At 40.8% G+C, this 15,585-nt stretch overlaps 1 protein-coding gene across 2 annotated transcripts in view; it reads left to right on the top strand.

The window, feature by feature from the left end:
• Positions 1-15,585, top strand: part of LOC122562310 (E3 ubiquitin-protein ligase UHRF1-like) — a 179,955-nt gene that overhangs the window by 75,852 nt on the left and 88,518 nt on the right. For both annotated transcript variants that reach the window (XM_043715177.1, XM_043715167.1), the window contains one exon: positions 1,687-1,973. In XM_043715177.1, coding sequence (XP_043571112.1) covers positions 1,687-1,973 — 287 coding nt within the window. The remainder of the gene's footprint in view (positions 1-1,686; positions 1,974-15,585) is intronic.

Raw genomic sequence — 15,585 nt, 5'->3', positions numbered from 1 at the left:
TAATACTTCTCTTTTACAAATCCCTGTTGAATCTGCCTGCCTCTTTAATAATGGATTTGAGTATTTTCCCTATGACAGATGCTAGGCCAATTTGGTTTTAATTTTTTTTCCTTTTTCCTTTTTGTTGAATAGAGGTATTATATTTTTAATTTTTCAATCCACTTTGATCTTTCAAGAATCTAGGGAATTTTGGAAGATCACAGTCGCACATCTATAATTTCTACGAGCTTTAAAGAGCCTAGGTTGTAAGCCATCAGGTCTTGAGGAGTTAGTAGCCTTTTAATTCTCATATTTCCCCTCCCTTTTACCTCTTGATTTTCAAATATTCCTGTAGTGCTTTGTCACTTCTCCAGAAGACAGATACATAATATCTGTTCAAGGCTTCCACCTTTGCCATTGTTGGTTTCCCAGCCTCACCCTTTAATGAACCAGTGCTCATTTTAATTATTTTCCTCGTAAAATACTTGTGGAAATTCATATTGTTTGAGCAAGCTTTTTCTCATTCTCAAACTACTTTCCTTTTTGGCAAATATTTTATTAGTTTCTAAAATCTAACCATCTTGTTTACTTTTTCTTTCAATTCGATACCTCCCTTAACTTCATTAGTTATTTAGGACACTGTGTCCTGCTCAGAGTCATTCTTTCTAAATGGAATATGTCTTTGTTGAGAGTTTTAAAAATATCACTTGAAAATATCTGTCACTGCTTCTCTATTGTCTATCTTTTACCTATGTTCCCAGTTCACATTAGCCAACTGTTAACTTAGGTAAAGGTAATTATACGATTATACATATTTTAATCTTAGACCTACACTTTTTAATTGAATTTGATATTTCTCATAGAGTTCCTACTGTGTGGAAGCAGGTCGTTTGGCCCAACAAGTCCACACTCCGTCGAAGAGCATCCCACCCAGACCCATCCCACTACCATATATTTTCCATGGCTAACACACCTAACCTACATACCCTGGATACTACAGGGCAATTTAGCATGGCTGAGTGACATCTAACTTGCACATCTTTGGACTGTGGAAGGAAACTGGAGCACCCGCAGGAAATCCACGCCGACATGGGGGGGGGGGGGGGGGGGGGGGGGAAATGCGCAAACTCATATGATTACTATTCCCTAGAATTTCTGTTGCTTAAAACTTTTCATTGTTTGCTTCTTGGTTTGGCATTAGTGCCCAAGTATGAGGAAAAATTAAAATAAGCAAGTTTTGTGAATAGTCAACAGTCTGGCAAAATCCCCAGAGAGAAATAATATTAATGCTTCTAACTGATAAGTGACTTCAACGTGAACTCAGTTTTTCACTCCTCAGATGCTGATAGACCTACTGAGCATTTTCAGTATTATCATTTTATCTCAAGTTCCAATCTTGGCAATGTTTTTAATTTGCATAATTTAAACAAGTCGATATGTAAAAATTAAATTTAAATGGAACCAAAAGTTGGACCTGATGCATCAACTTGTTTTCTTCCCATTTTTAACATCACTATGTACACTGTGGATGTCATTCTCGTTACCTATGAAATGCCATGCATACCTCAGATCTTTATTATATGTGAGACAATTGAGGTTTTAGTGCTAATGTGGAAAAAATTAAACCATTTGAGTAGTTGCCAATAATGAGAATGTAATTGCATCTGAAAAGTTACTGATATTTCCTTTTTAAATATTATGTTGCAGATAAATGAGTTGGTGGATGCCCGTGATTTGGTAATCGGAGCCTGGTTTGAAGCTCACATTGTAAATATCACACGAAAAACAAAGGGACAGAAAAACAGTGCATCAAAAAATGATGCCAGTGGAAATGAAAGGACAAGAGCACACGCTCAAAATGTTAAAGATCTCTCGGACCAAGATCAGTCACAGCACTGTAGTGGGACCACCTCAAATAGTTTGGACTGTACACCATCTACTTCCAGTGTGGATTCTACAGATGATGACATTGTGTATCATATCAAGTATGATGAGTAAGTCGAGTTCCCACTGCTCCAAGATATACAGGCTTTTTAGCATAACAAATTGGTTACTTTGTTCAGATGCTTGTATACGTATGAAAACTTTGGGAAAAAATTTGTACTTTTTGAATGTCATTGAAGTAAAAGTTTAGTAGTAAATATGTCTAAAATGTCATTACCATTTTGGCTTTTGTTTTTTACAGCCTACACTACCAAACCACTTATGTAATTGTGGCCATTTTCTGTTCTGCATATGCGGTATTAAAAGTTGTGAATTGAAACACAAAAGAAGTTGCTGGGCAAATTATCAATTGAAGGCAACATTTTTCACAACTAAAACTTGCTACTGGTTTGCACGATCGTAAAGCTTTGTCTTCAGTTGGAGTATTCTGGCTAAATCTGGACACCGCTTTAGTGCAGGAGGTGATGGCATTAGGAAGGGCGCAAAAATGGTTTGAGTGTGGTTCCATGGGTAAGGAGCATCAATTTATGGATGAGTTGAGAAGCTGGGGTTTTCTTTGGAGAAGAGAAGGTTGAAAGGAGGTAAATGGGGAGTTCAAAACTCAGATCTCTGGATAGAGTACATAGAGAAAATGGGCAACAGGTTCAAGACCCAGAGATCAGGTTAAAGTAATTGACAAAAGCATCAATGGAGATATTGTGAAAAAAATGTTTTTCAATGCAGCAGTGGTTAGGATTTGGAATGCCCTGTCTGAGAATGTGACAGAGACAGATTCAGTCAGAAATTTTAAGAGGAAATTGGATAACTCCTTGAAGGTCGAAAATGTTCAGGACAATAAGCAAAGAGTGGGCAATGGCAATAACTCAGTTTCTCTGTTAGACAGTCAACATGAGCGCAAATAACTGAATGGACTTCTTATTGCACACCGCCCTATGATTCATTCTCATTCCAGATGGTAAGAGGAGGGAAAGGACAATATTGAAAAATATCTTTAAGTTGGATGGCAATGATAATTGTGGTGCCAAATGAAAAAAGGGAATGAGGACGACTTAGAACATAACCTTTATTTTTTAAAACAGAAGATCTTGGCAAGAAATTGGTCAGTGGAGCAAACTGGGCACCATTGACTAGGCTACCCTTTTACATCTAGTATGTGATGGTTAGTCCCATTGCAGAAAATGTGTTGCTGGAAAAGCGCAGCAGGTCAGGCAGCATCCAGGGAACAGGAGAATCGACGATTCGGGCATAAGCCCTTGCAACTCATGGCAGTTAAATATCAGATGCTGTATAGAGTAGAATCGCCCAGTTGATACTGCCCTTTGTGCTACTGGCCAAAGTGTCTTTCGCACTAGTGAAAACAGAGAAAATGCTGGAGAAACCCAGGCGGATCTGGCAACATCTGTGGAGAAAGAAACAATTATAATAATGTCTCAAGTCCAATTTCTCCAACATTTTTTGCCATATATTTCAGATCTCCAGCATCTGCAGTACTTTGCTTCGATTTCGAGCCATGTGTATCTGGAACATCTTTCTTCTGTTGATTTCATATGTTGTTGATTTCTCCTTGCCATCTTATGGAGTGAGGTGAAAACCCTGTAAGAAATGAAAGTCCTCATACCCAAATCAGTTGTTTTCATTCCCCAAGTGTTATTTGATCTATACATTTCCAGGCTTTTGTTTTAGGTGAGAGTTGTCTTAGCTGGACAGCGTGAGGGTACAGAATTTTCCCAAGATTGAAGTGAGTATATGGCAACTATCTCACAGAATTTTGAATTTAATCAGGAAATGATTAGCGATGGCGATGTTGCCTTTCAGTGTTGTAATTTCATGCCACTGCGCTGAAGCATCTTTTCAAATGATGGTACTGTTTGTGAAAAGTATGAAGGATGACGTGATTGAGAATTGTAAAATTGATATGAGATTTTCGTGTACCATTGCTCTTTAGTTGTGGGCATGTTGCAGCACTGTAGCTGGCAACTGCAAGACATGCAATGTACTTCTACTGAGTATTCCTAAATTCCATGCAGACATTTTATATCGAAACAGCTTTTGCCCAAAATGTTGATTTTACCTGCTCCTTGGATGCTGCCTGGCCTGCTGAGCTTTTCCAGCACCACTCTAATCTACTACTGTGGCATTCAGTTTCTTTTGTTTGCTTGGGAGCGAGTTGTCTTATTTGCTGCAGAACTACCTGTTAGAATTATGAATATTTGATAGCGAGTTGCCTGTGAATTTCAAATTGATCTTGTGCTTAAAAAGGAAACAAGCAGTTGATTGGAAAAATTAAAATTTCCTTCGCACTTGTATTGATTTCCATTTTAAAGTAAATATAATCTTTTTCTTTTTTAAAAAAAGTCTTTCCTCCCTTCTTGCCACTCAAAGTGCTCACTCAGGTTTCTGGATGTGAGGGCATTGAGAAACCTTTGCCATCTCTCTCAAGTTGTTCACCTGATGGATGAACACAGAAAACTAATTCACATGCATAAATGGGAGTTTTCACCAAACTTTGGTAATATATCAGGAGAACCCCTAAAGAAATTCCTGACCATCATGTCAGCCATCTTTTTCAACAACAGTGTGAAATTGTAGCTGAATCTGGTCCGAGGGCCTAAGCAGCGACTATACTCTGCACTGTCGTTTACGTTTAGAATTGTTGGAACATTCTTCCCAGACTGTCCTCAGTGAATTGTGACGAGCTCAACCATTACTGTGGTCGAGATGATCTCATTCTGCAAATTGAACCTTGAACTAAACTTGCCTGGCTTTTGATATTGTGTTTTGGTCAGTGCAGAGAAACAAATATGTATTATTGAGCCAGGTTCATTTATGAGATATTCCATTCCATTCCTGTGAAATAATCTCATCCTGTTGTTTTAATATTTATTGTTTAACAATGGTTAAACTAACTTAACTAACTCACAAATAACCTTGACTCTGGCAACTATAACTGTTCAATCTAGCTTTAATACGTCAGTATCAACTTTGCTGTATGTTTGGATGAAATATCTGTTCCTGATTCAAATTTGTAAGTGTCAAACCAAATTTTAGGCATTCGTAATTGCATATCAGTAACTCTGCTTCTGTTGTATCTATCAATTATCTTGAGTGGAAAACCAGTCAAGAACTGCTTGGTTAACCACCATATACGTGTGCTTGAATGCACAAGTTTGAGAGCTCTATGGTGCATGCTAACTATTGTAGTTGTGGTGTGTTGAGTGTTAGATCTGCACGTCCACTGTTCTCGACTATTCCTATCAAATTACCAAGAAATTTATACATTGGTAGTTTCTCTCTTGATTCTATCGAGTGTACACCCAGTGCAAGTGTTTATAACAGTCTAATTTGGTGAACTTTATATGTGTACCTGAATACTGCTGGAAACATGTAAACCATGCAATGCACCATTAACCAGTTACTGCAAGCTTTGCATTGCTTGTATAGCTTTGACCATAACTCACTGGAATTATTTGTTGTTAAATAAAAAAGAATTCAAACCCTTGTTGCCCCTTTCAGGTCATATCACCAGTTAAACCTGTAGGTTGGCAACACCATGAAATATAACAGCCCTCTTGGGATCAATTCCTTTGACTGAATGTTACCATAAATATGTAAAAACAGAAAATGCAGGAAACATTCAATAGGTCCTGAAGTATCTGTGGAGAGAAAAACAGCTAATATTTCAGGTCTGTATCATTTTCATCAGGATTGTCTAATGAAAGATTACAGATGTGTAACATTGGGCTAGGTTTTCAGGAAGTTGTGCGACTCCGTGAACATAGAGTCATAGAGATGTACAACATGGAAACAGACCCTTCAGTCCAACCCGTCCATGCCAACCAAATATCCCAACCCAATCTAGTCCCACCTGCCAATACCTGGCCCATACCCCTCCAAACCCTTCCTATTCATTTACCCATCCAGCTGCCCTTTAAGTGTTGCAATTGTACCAGCCTCCACAACTTCCTCTGGCAGCTCATTTCATACACGTACCACCCTCTGTGAGAAAATGTTGCCCCTTAGGTGGCTTTTATATCTTTTCCCCTCTCACCCTCAACCTATGCCCTCTAGTTCTGGACTCCCTCACCCCAAGGAAGAGACTTTGTCTATTTAGCCTATCCATGACTCTTATGATTTTATAAACCTCTAAGATCACCCCTCAGCCTCCGAAACTCCAGGGAAAAAAATCCCTAGCCTATTCAACCTCTCCCTATAGCTCAAATTCTCCAACGCTGGCAACATCCTTGTAAACATCTAGAAATGGCAGGTGGGATCCAATTCTATATCATCTCCCCAATCTGGCACCCCAGTTTCCACCAGTGTAGGTTAGAACTATGGGCCATGAGGCCAGACCCAGAGCTCCCAACCTGGCTGGCTCTTCTGTGATGACAGGCATCCTGTAGTGCCCTGCAATTATCATGGAGCTACACCAGCTTTTAAAAGACTCGTTTCCCAGCATTTTGGTAGTATTGTGACCATTGACTGGATGAAAGAACCTTATGGAACAAAAGTTTAAAACCAAGCACCTAATGCCATGCTATGGATCTCCTCACCTCCATCCCAGTAGCAGAAATTGCAAGCACTTAACACTTCTTCATCTTGCATAATTAAAAGTTGCGCAATTAGCAACCTAGATTCCAGGGAAAGTACTGTCAATCTAGCATTTGTTTTCCCCTGAGGTGCAGCTGATTCAACAGACTGAAGTGTTTCTGGGTTCTCAACTGAGGCTGCGTGACAAGAGTGTCTTAAGCGAGTATGTATGAATGACTGGATGTTTCAAAACTCTTTGTACATTCTATTGATAGTATAGGTTTAATTGGTTCTGCGCTGTGAATAGTGGCTGGAGGCTTAAGTTGATTAGTGTATGTGGGGCCATGAGAGGTGGGTATGAGTTGTAGTGAGCTGACATGGATGGGTTATGGGGAGATGCTGAGGGCTAGACGATTATGATATCATCAGTGTAACTGGTTTGAAGTCTGACAAAATTGAATGGGCTTTTCTTAAACAGCCTACCCAAGTGGCCAACAAACTTTTTAAACTCTTTCTGGGGGCCACATCTGACACGAATGGAAATCCCACCTCCTGTGAGACCTGTTTTTCTCTCTGCAAATGCAGATAGACTTATTGAGTGTTACATCACTTTGTTTCCATTTCAGAATGTCAGTATCCACAATCTTTGATCTTCTAATACGATCAAGTAGGTTTCCCCCTCCTAAGGTGACTGTACACTGTAGATTGAGGTTCTGTCTACCTGTAACTACTTTTTTTATCAATCAATTTTCTCGCTTCTAGGTCTCTTGTGTGAGCCAAAATAAAAACCCTTATTTCTTGAAGAAAGAAAATTCCTTGTTTTGGCTATGCCTTAACAGCTGCACACTTAACCTACATTGGACCTTTGTCATCATTGAATAAAGGCTAGACAATGTTCTCCAATTTTCATCATGAAGGCTTTTGTCTAGGCTGAGGTTAGATTAATGGATAGTAATATAAATTAGTAATGATCTGTTTGTTCTGCTAATCCTATCTTTTGCAAACCCATCTCCTTAACCTTCTGATTTAGTCTGATCTGGAAATTGGTAGATAGTGATGCTTTTTTTGAGGCTGGGATAGGAGAGTGTGCTGGCACTTTTGTCATGTGGATTACCCATTTATTATTTTCTGCATGGGTGCGCAAGTGTGATAATTTAAGGGATCCACTTGAATATGGCCTGCCCAGGGACTTAAGGGCCACCATGTAGTGGCACAGGGACCTTTTGAGTAGAGTTCTGTAGATCGGTAGTGCACCATTTGTAAAAAGATGCACCCCACAGTGCTTCAAAAGCATCTCAATCAGGCTCCAAGTCCATTGTTGTGAAGCAACATTGATGGAGACATTGTATAGAATAGACAACCTTCCAGCAATTCTTGGGCCTGAGAACAGATTTTGAAACAAGACTTTGCATCCTTAATGATGCCTGAAATCAGTAAAAGTGGTGGGGGATTTGCATTACTGGTAAAGGAGTATCTCACAGGTATACTGAGGGAGGATATGTCAGAGGACTCATGCAGTGAGGCAATATGGGTACAATTCAGGAAAAAGAAAGGTGAAATCATGATGCTAGGGGTATTCTACTGGCTTCCCAACAGGCAGCAGGAGATAGAGGAGAGAATATGTAGACAGATTTTAGAAAGCTGTAAAAACACCAGGGTTGTTGTGGCGGGTGATTTTTAACTTCCCTTATATTGATTGGGACTCACTTCATGCTAGGGGCTTGGATGGAGCAGATTTGTAAGGACCATTCAAAAGGGTTTCTTGACACAGTGTATTTGTCCAACTACGGAAGGGGTATAACTGGATCTAGCTTTGGGAAATGAGCCCGGCCAGGTGAGTGAAGTTTCAGTGGGGATCATTTTAGAAGTAGTGACAATGATACAGAGCGTTTTAAATTACTCATTGTTAAGGATAACAGCAGTCCTTGGGTAAAGGTGTTAAATTGGGCAAAGTCGAAACATAACAATATCAGGCAGGAACTGGAGAGTGTTGTTTGGAGATGGCTGCTTGAGGGTAAATCTACATCAGATGTGGGAGTATTTCAAATGGTAGTTGAGAGCAGAAGTTCCTGTGAGAATGAAGGATAGGTATGACAAGTTACATGAACCTTTGATTGACTAAAGCTGTAATGACGTTGATCAAAAAGAAAAAGGAAGTATTCATAAGGTCTAGGAGCATGGGAGGTGATGAAGCCCTTGAAGTATATAAAGAGATTAGGAAGAGTGTAGCCAAGGAAAGGGTTTGCCCACTCAAGGACAAGGAAGGAATGTAAGTGTGGAGCCAGAAGAGATAGGTGAGGTTCTAAATGAATACTTTGTGCCAGTATTTACCAAATAGAAAAAATTGATAGAGGATGATCTCAGGGAAGGGAGTGTTGAACTTTTAAGTCAAGCGGCTTTTAAAAAGGAAGAGGCATTGTGCATCTTAAAAAAAAAAATAAGGTAGGTAAGTCTCTGGGGCATGACGGGATCGATCCCAGATTATTGTGGGAGGCAAGAGAATAAATTGCTGAGTTACAAATCTCACAACATCAGGTTGTAGTCCAGCAGGTTTATTTGGAAGCACTAACTTTTGGAACGCTGCTCCTTCAACCACTTGATGAAGGAACAGCGCTCCGAAAGCTAGTGCTTCCAAGTAAACCTGTTGGACTATAACCTGGTGTTGTGTGATTTTTAACTTTGTACACCCCAGTCTAACACCAGCACCTCCAGATCAAAATTGCTGAAGCATTGACAGATATCATTATATTCTCTTTGGCCACAGGTGAAATTCCAGAGGACTGGAGAATAGCTAATGTTGTTCCATTGTTTTAAAAGGGTAACAGGGATAAGCCAGTAAATTACAGGCCTGTGAGTCTCACGTTAATGGTAGGGCCTGATTAGGAATAAAACTGCATGCTTTTGCTCCGGGGAGATTGTGCCTCAATAACATGATCAGGTTTTTTGAGGAGCTAATGAAGGTGATTGATGAGGGAAAAGCAGTATATGTTGCCTACATGAACTTCAGTAAAGCCTTTGATAAGGTCCCCATGGCAGACTGGTACAAGAGGTGAAGTTACATAGTATCAGGGGTGAGCTGGCAAGACGGACACAGCACTGGCTTAGTTATAGAAGACAGTGAGTAGCAGTGGGAGGATGCTTTTCAGAATGGAGGGCTGAGACTAATGGTGTTCCACAGGGATCAGTGCTGGGACCTCTGCTGTTCATGATCTACATAAATGATTTGGAGGAAAATGTAGCACGTTTCTCTCACAAAAGGTGGCGAATGTCTGAATTGCACTGCCAGAGGAGGTTGTAGAAGCACCTGGATGAATACATGATTAGGAAGGAAATAGTGGAATACAGATCCAGTAAGTGAAGACAATTTTAATATGGAAGGGCAAAATGTGTTGGGACAGGCCTGTTCCTGTGTTATATTGTTCGTTGTTTCAACAATGCACTGTCCCAAAGTTTCTATCTTATTTGTTCATAAAGTATTTAATTGGTGAGGGAGAATTACAATGCTATTAGGCAGGAACTGGGGCGCCTAAATTGGGAGTAGATGTTCTTGGGGAAGTGCGCGACAGAAATGTGATGGTTGTTTAGGGAGCAATTGCTGATGGTGCTGGGCAGGTTTGTCCCACTGAGGCAAGGAAGGGATGGTAGATTGAAAGAACTTTGGGTGACAAGGGATGTGGAACATCTAGTCAAAGGGAAGAAAGAAGCTTACTTAATGTTGAGGAGGCAAGGATCAGACGGGGTTGTAGAGGGTTACAAGGTAGCTTGGAAGGAACTGAAGGGATGGTCTTAGGAGAGTGAGGGAGGGGCATGAAAAATCTTTAGCAGGTAGGATTAAGAAAAGCTCTAAGGCATTCTACAACAAGGAGCAACAGCATGTCAAAGTGAGGGTAGGACCAGTCAGGGATAGTGGAGGGAACTTGCAAGTTGGACAAGGTAGGGGAGGTCCTTATTGAATACTTTGCTTCAGTAGTCACTCCTCAGAGGGACCTTGACATTTCTGAGGACAGTGTGAAACAGACTGATATGCTCAAACAGGTTGATGTTAAGAAGGAGGATGTACTGAAAATTTTGAAAAACATAAGGATAGATAAGTCCCCCAGGGCCAGACGGAATATACCCAAGGTTACTCCAGGAAGTGAGGGAAGAGATTGCTGCCCTTTTGGCAATGATCTTTGCATCCTCACTGTTCACTGGAGTAGTGCCAGATGATTGGAGAATGGAAAATGTTGTTCCACTTATTCAAGAAAGGGAATCTGAATAATCCTGGGAATTACAGACTAGTTAGTCTCATGTCTGTGGCCGGCAAATTATTGGAGAGGGTTCTGAGAGACAGGATTTATGATTATTTGGAAAGCCATCGCTTGATTAGAGATAGTCAACATGACTTTGTGAGGGCAAAAGAGAAAACGCTGGAAAATCTCAGCAGGTCTGGCAGCATCTGTAAGGAGAGAAAAGAGCTGACTTTTTGAGTCTAGCTGAACCTTTGTCAAAGCTTGATGAAGGTAGAGCAGTGGATGTGGTGTATATGGATATTAGCATGGTGTTTGATAAGATTCCCCATGGTAGGCTCATTCAGAAAGTAAGGAGGCATGGGATACAGGAAAGCTGGCTATCTGAATACAGAATTGGCTGGCCAATAGAAGACAGGTTAATGATAGATGGAAAGTATTCAGCCTTGAGCTGAATAGCCAGTGGTGTTCTGCAGAGATTGGATCTGGGACCTCTTCTGTTTGTGATTTTTACAAATGATTTGGATGAGAAAGTGGAAAGGTTAGTTAGTAAGTATGCCGATGACATAAAGTTTTGGAGGGCTGTTGTAGGTTGCAATGGGACTTTGACAGAATACAGAGCTTGGTTGATAAGTGGCAGATGGAATTCAGCCTGGAAAAAGTCTAAAATGATTCATTTTGGAAGGTCAAATTTGAATGCTGTGTATAAGGTTAAAGGTAGGATCCTTGGCAGTGTGGAGGAACAGAGGGATCTTGGGATCCATGGCCATAATTTCCTCAAAGTTGCCACCCAAGTTGATAGGATTGTCAAGAAGATGTATGGTGTATGGGCTTTCATTAGCAAGGGGATTGAGTTTAAGAGCCGTGAGGTTATGCTGTAGTCCGGTAGAGCCCTGGTTAGACCACACTTGGAATATTAGATTAGATTCCCTACAGTGTGTAGATTCCCTATAGTTGGCCCCTTGGCCCAACAAGTCCACATTGACCCTCCGAAGAGTAACCCACCCAAACCCATTCCCCTACATTCACCCCTGACTAATGCACCTAACACTACGGGCAATTTAGCATGGCCAATTCACCTAACCTGCACATCTTTGGATTGTGGGAGGAAACTGGAGCACCTGGAGGAAACCCATGCAAACTCTACACAGATAGTTGCCCGGAGGCGGGAATTGAACCCGGGTCCCTGGCGCTGTGAGGCAGCAGTGCTAGCCACTGTGCCGCCCTTAAATTGTGTTCAATTCTGGCCGCCTCATTATAGGAAGAATGTGGAAGTTTTAAAGAGGGTGCAGAGGAGATTTACCAGGATGCTGCCTGGACTGGAGGGCATGTCTTATGAAGAAAGTTTGAGGGAGCTAGGGCTTTTCTCATTGGAGTGAAGAAGGTTGAGAGGTGACTTGACAGATGTGTAAAAGGTGATGAGAGGCATAGAAAAGAGTGGATGACCAGAAAGATTTTCCCATGGCTAGCATGAGGAGGCATAATTTTAAGGTGATTGCTGGAAGGTTTTGGGGAGATAGGTTCTTTACACAGAGTGTGGAATGCACTACTAGCAGTGGTAATGGTGTCAGATACATTAGGGACATTTAAGCGCCTGTTGGATAGGCACATGGAAGGTAGGCTAGCCTGATCTTAGTGTAGGATAAAAGCTCAGCACAACATTGAGGGCCGAAGGGCCTGTACTGTGCTGTAATGTTCTATGTTACTACAGACCATATTCAAAATGCAATACCTCATACTTAATAAAATTAATTGGCCAATTATGTGGCCAGTTTGCAAGTTCACTGTTGTGTTGTACTTTATTGCTGACCTCCCCAGTATTATCTAGTCCCACTTTCATGCCCCAAATTCAGAAAGGGGTTTGTGCCATCTCAGTGCAAGCTGATATTAAAGTTGGCTGTAGAGAGCTATTTGCACATTTGGTTTGGTGCACGTGTTTGATGTAAATTGCCATGGGATGCCAGTCTCCAGTAATGGTGTCTCTGTCATGCCAGTATGCTTCTGTGCATATGTGGATGATGCCTTGATGTTTGGGTGAGAAGTTGGTCCACAATCATCCTGAGTTCCAGTCAAGGCCTTCAAAGCTGAAAATTTGCGTTCACTTATATTCGAGAGTGTGATGCTGGAAAAGCTCAGCAGGTCAGGCAGCTTCTGAGGAGCAGGAGAGTCAACGTTTCAGGCATAAGTCCTTCATCAGCCCTGATGAAGGGCTTATGCCCAAAATGTGGATTCTCCTGCTCGTTGGATGCTACCTGACAGCTGTGCTTTTCCAGCAAAACACACTCGACTCTGAGCTCCAGAAGTCACTTTCTCCTCCTTCACTTATTACATGCTTATTTTCACGAACGTCTTCATTTATGATCAAGTCTCAACTAACATGAGTATAAGAATCTCCCAATAAAGTTTGGAGTGTCTGATTTAAGACAGTCAGCTCACCGATTTGCTTTGGCAAACAACTATCTAACTGAACAAATATTGAATCTTATGGAAAACCTGAATTTTTCAGACAGAAACACTTGCATTGCCAGGGAAGTTCCAGATTTTGCTGCCACCTTTATGATGGGCCATGGCATGGAGAGGTGATGACCTGGTGATATAGCTGGAATGTTAACCCAGAGACCCAGATAATGTTCTGGAAGACCTGGGTTCGAATCCCGCTGCAGCAGATGGTGGAATTTGAATTCAATAAAAATTTGGAATTAAGAGTCTATTGATCACCATGAATCCATTGCTGCTTGTTGGAAAAGCCCATCCGCTTCACTAATGCGCTTTATGGAAGGAAACTGCCATCCTTACCTGGTTTGGCCTGCATGTGACTCCAGATCCACAGCAATGTGGTTGACTCTTAACTGCCCTCTAGGAAATTAGGGATGTGGAATTAAAAGATGTCTGGTCAGCAACACCTTCATCCTGTGAATGAATTAAAAAAAACACTTTTATGCAGGCTTGCTCATCGCTGCAGTTACCACTGTAAATGTGGCCGCTTAGAATTATGCTTTTGTTTTCACAATGGAAATTGTGAAGAATTGAAGGCCCATGCACTTTGTGTCTTTTTTTTAACCCAATTTTCTTAGTGCAGATATTGAATGTAAAACATTAACATTACAATAACTTTGAGATCTGTGGAACTTTAGTTTCTTTTTTTACTAAAGAGGGTTCAATGTGTACAGTCATCAAACTGACACACACTGTATCCATCATCTGCAAATGTTTGCTCTCTTTTGGGAGCTATTTACAGTTTTCTTGAAGTCTGTCTCTGAGCCAAAATGTTGCAGAGTCTATAATTGGATAAGATGGGGCTTGATGTTAAAGTCTGCTGCCGTTGGCCCATTCTATGAACATGGTGGTTCCAATGCTACTCCATGCATTTTCCAGCAGTGCATTGTCCATTGGCAAGTTAAAGCTTTCTGATGGGACTGATCTGAATGTTGTGAATGGGTAACTTGGGCTGTGTGTGCAGAATTTTGTTGTGTTTAATTTAGGATTCCTGTATGAGTTTGACTTGGGGATTTGTTCAAAGTGAATGCATTACGTTTTGAAATGCTCAGCAGCTCTGTGAGGGGGGGGGGGGGGGGGGGGAGGAGAGAGAGAGAGGAGAGTTAACACTCCAGGTCTGTGACCAGTTCTCACAAAGGGTAATTAAATTATCGAATTGACTGTTTCTTCCACCTCAGCAGTTGTCTCCCCTGCTGAGTATTTCCAGGATCTACTGTTATTTAAGATTTAAACTATGCGTAGCAGTTTTTTTGGTTGGTTTGCCTAATTGATAAATGTACAAATTCAGAGAACAAACTGCGCATCAGTCACTGGAGGCCATTTTCTTTGCATTATAGAAGAAAAGCAGTTCAACATTGAATCAGTCTTCCAGTCAGACCTCATCTTTGAAAGAAATGAGACAGTTTATACACTTACATTGCTAATTAGCCCAGACTGGTCTATATCAAAGCTTGAACTGGAATTAGTATTCAAATGTTGCTCCCACTTTAGACAATATTTGTTTACTAATGAATTTCTTTTCTACTTAAGAACTGTGATAGGATTTGAATTCATTGTCAGGATTGCTAGTTCAGTACCATACATAATAATGATGACACTGGACTTGTCATCCAGAGACCCAGGCTAAAGCTCTGTGACGCAGGCTCAAATTGCAATGCAGCACTGGTAGAATTTCAATTCAATTAATAAATCTGGTATTAAAATCTAGTTTTAATTGTGGTGACCATGTCAATTGTAAAATCCCCAGCTGATTCACTGATGACCTTTCGAGAAGAAAATCTGTCGTCTTTACCAGGCCTTGTCTACATGTGATTCCAGACTCTCAGGAATGTGGTTGACTTTTAACTGCTCTGAAATGGCTGAGCAAGACGCTCGATTCAAGGCCAACCTAGGGACCACAAATCTGCATAAATGAGGTATAATTTCCTTCAGTTTGAAATCAAGGCCCCTTGAGATAAAGATCAGAATTTCCTTAGTCTTTTAATTATCTTTTGTCCCTGTGCATGAGTTCTTAGTGATTTGTGTACAAAGACATTTAAATCCTATTGGTCCCCACAGTTCCTACTCTCTCATTTAGAAAATAGTGCACTTTATCGGTTCAGACTCTTTGTCGACTGAAATCTATCTGCTGTAGTTCCACCCACTCACTTTATGCCCTTTTATTGTTGCCTACTGCCACCTTACTGTTACTCCTAAATTAATAACATCTACACTGTGTTGAAGATACAGCCATGTATTTCTTAAACTTATTTTAATATCTACAGTAAGAAGCAGTAACTGTGCCTGGGGAGCACGGGTCAGCATATCCCATTACTGGGAGCAGCAACAACTGACAACACAAGCTTGCTTCCAACTCCATGAACTCGTATTTTTGCTAATAATGTATTTTTAAAATGTTACTGAGTATGTT

Source organism: Chiloscyllium plagiosum, chromosome 2 (genome assembly GCF_004010195.1).
Source record: "Chiloscyllium plagiosum isolate BGI_BamShark_2017 chromosome 2, ASM401019v2, whole genome shotgun sequence".
NCBI classification, from domain to species: Eukaryota; Metazoa; Chordata; class Chondrichthyes; order Orectolobiformes; family Hemiscylliidae; genus Chiloscyllium; species Chiloscyllium plagiosum.
This window is presented reverse-complemented; position numbering and strand designations above follow the sequence as displayed.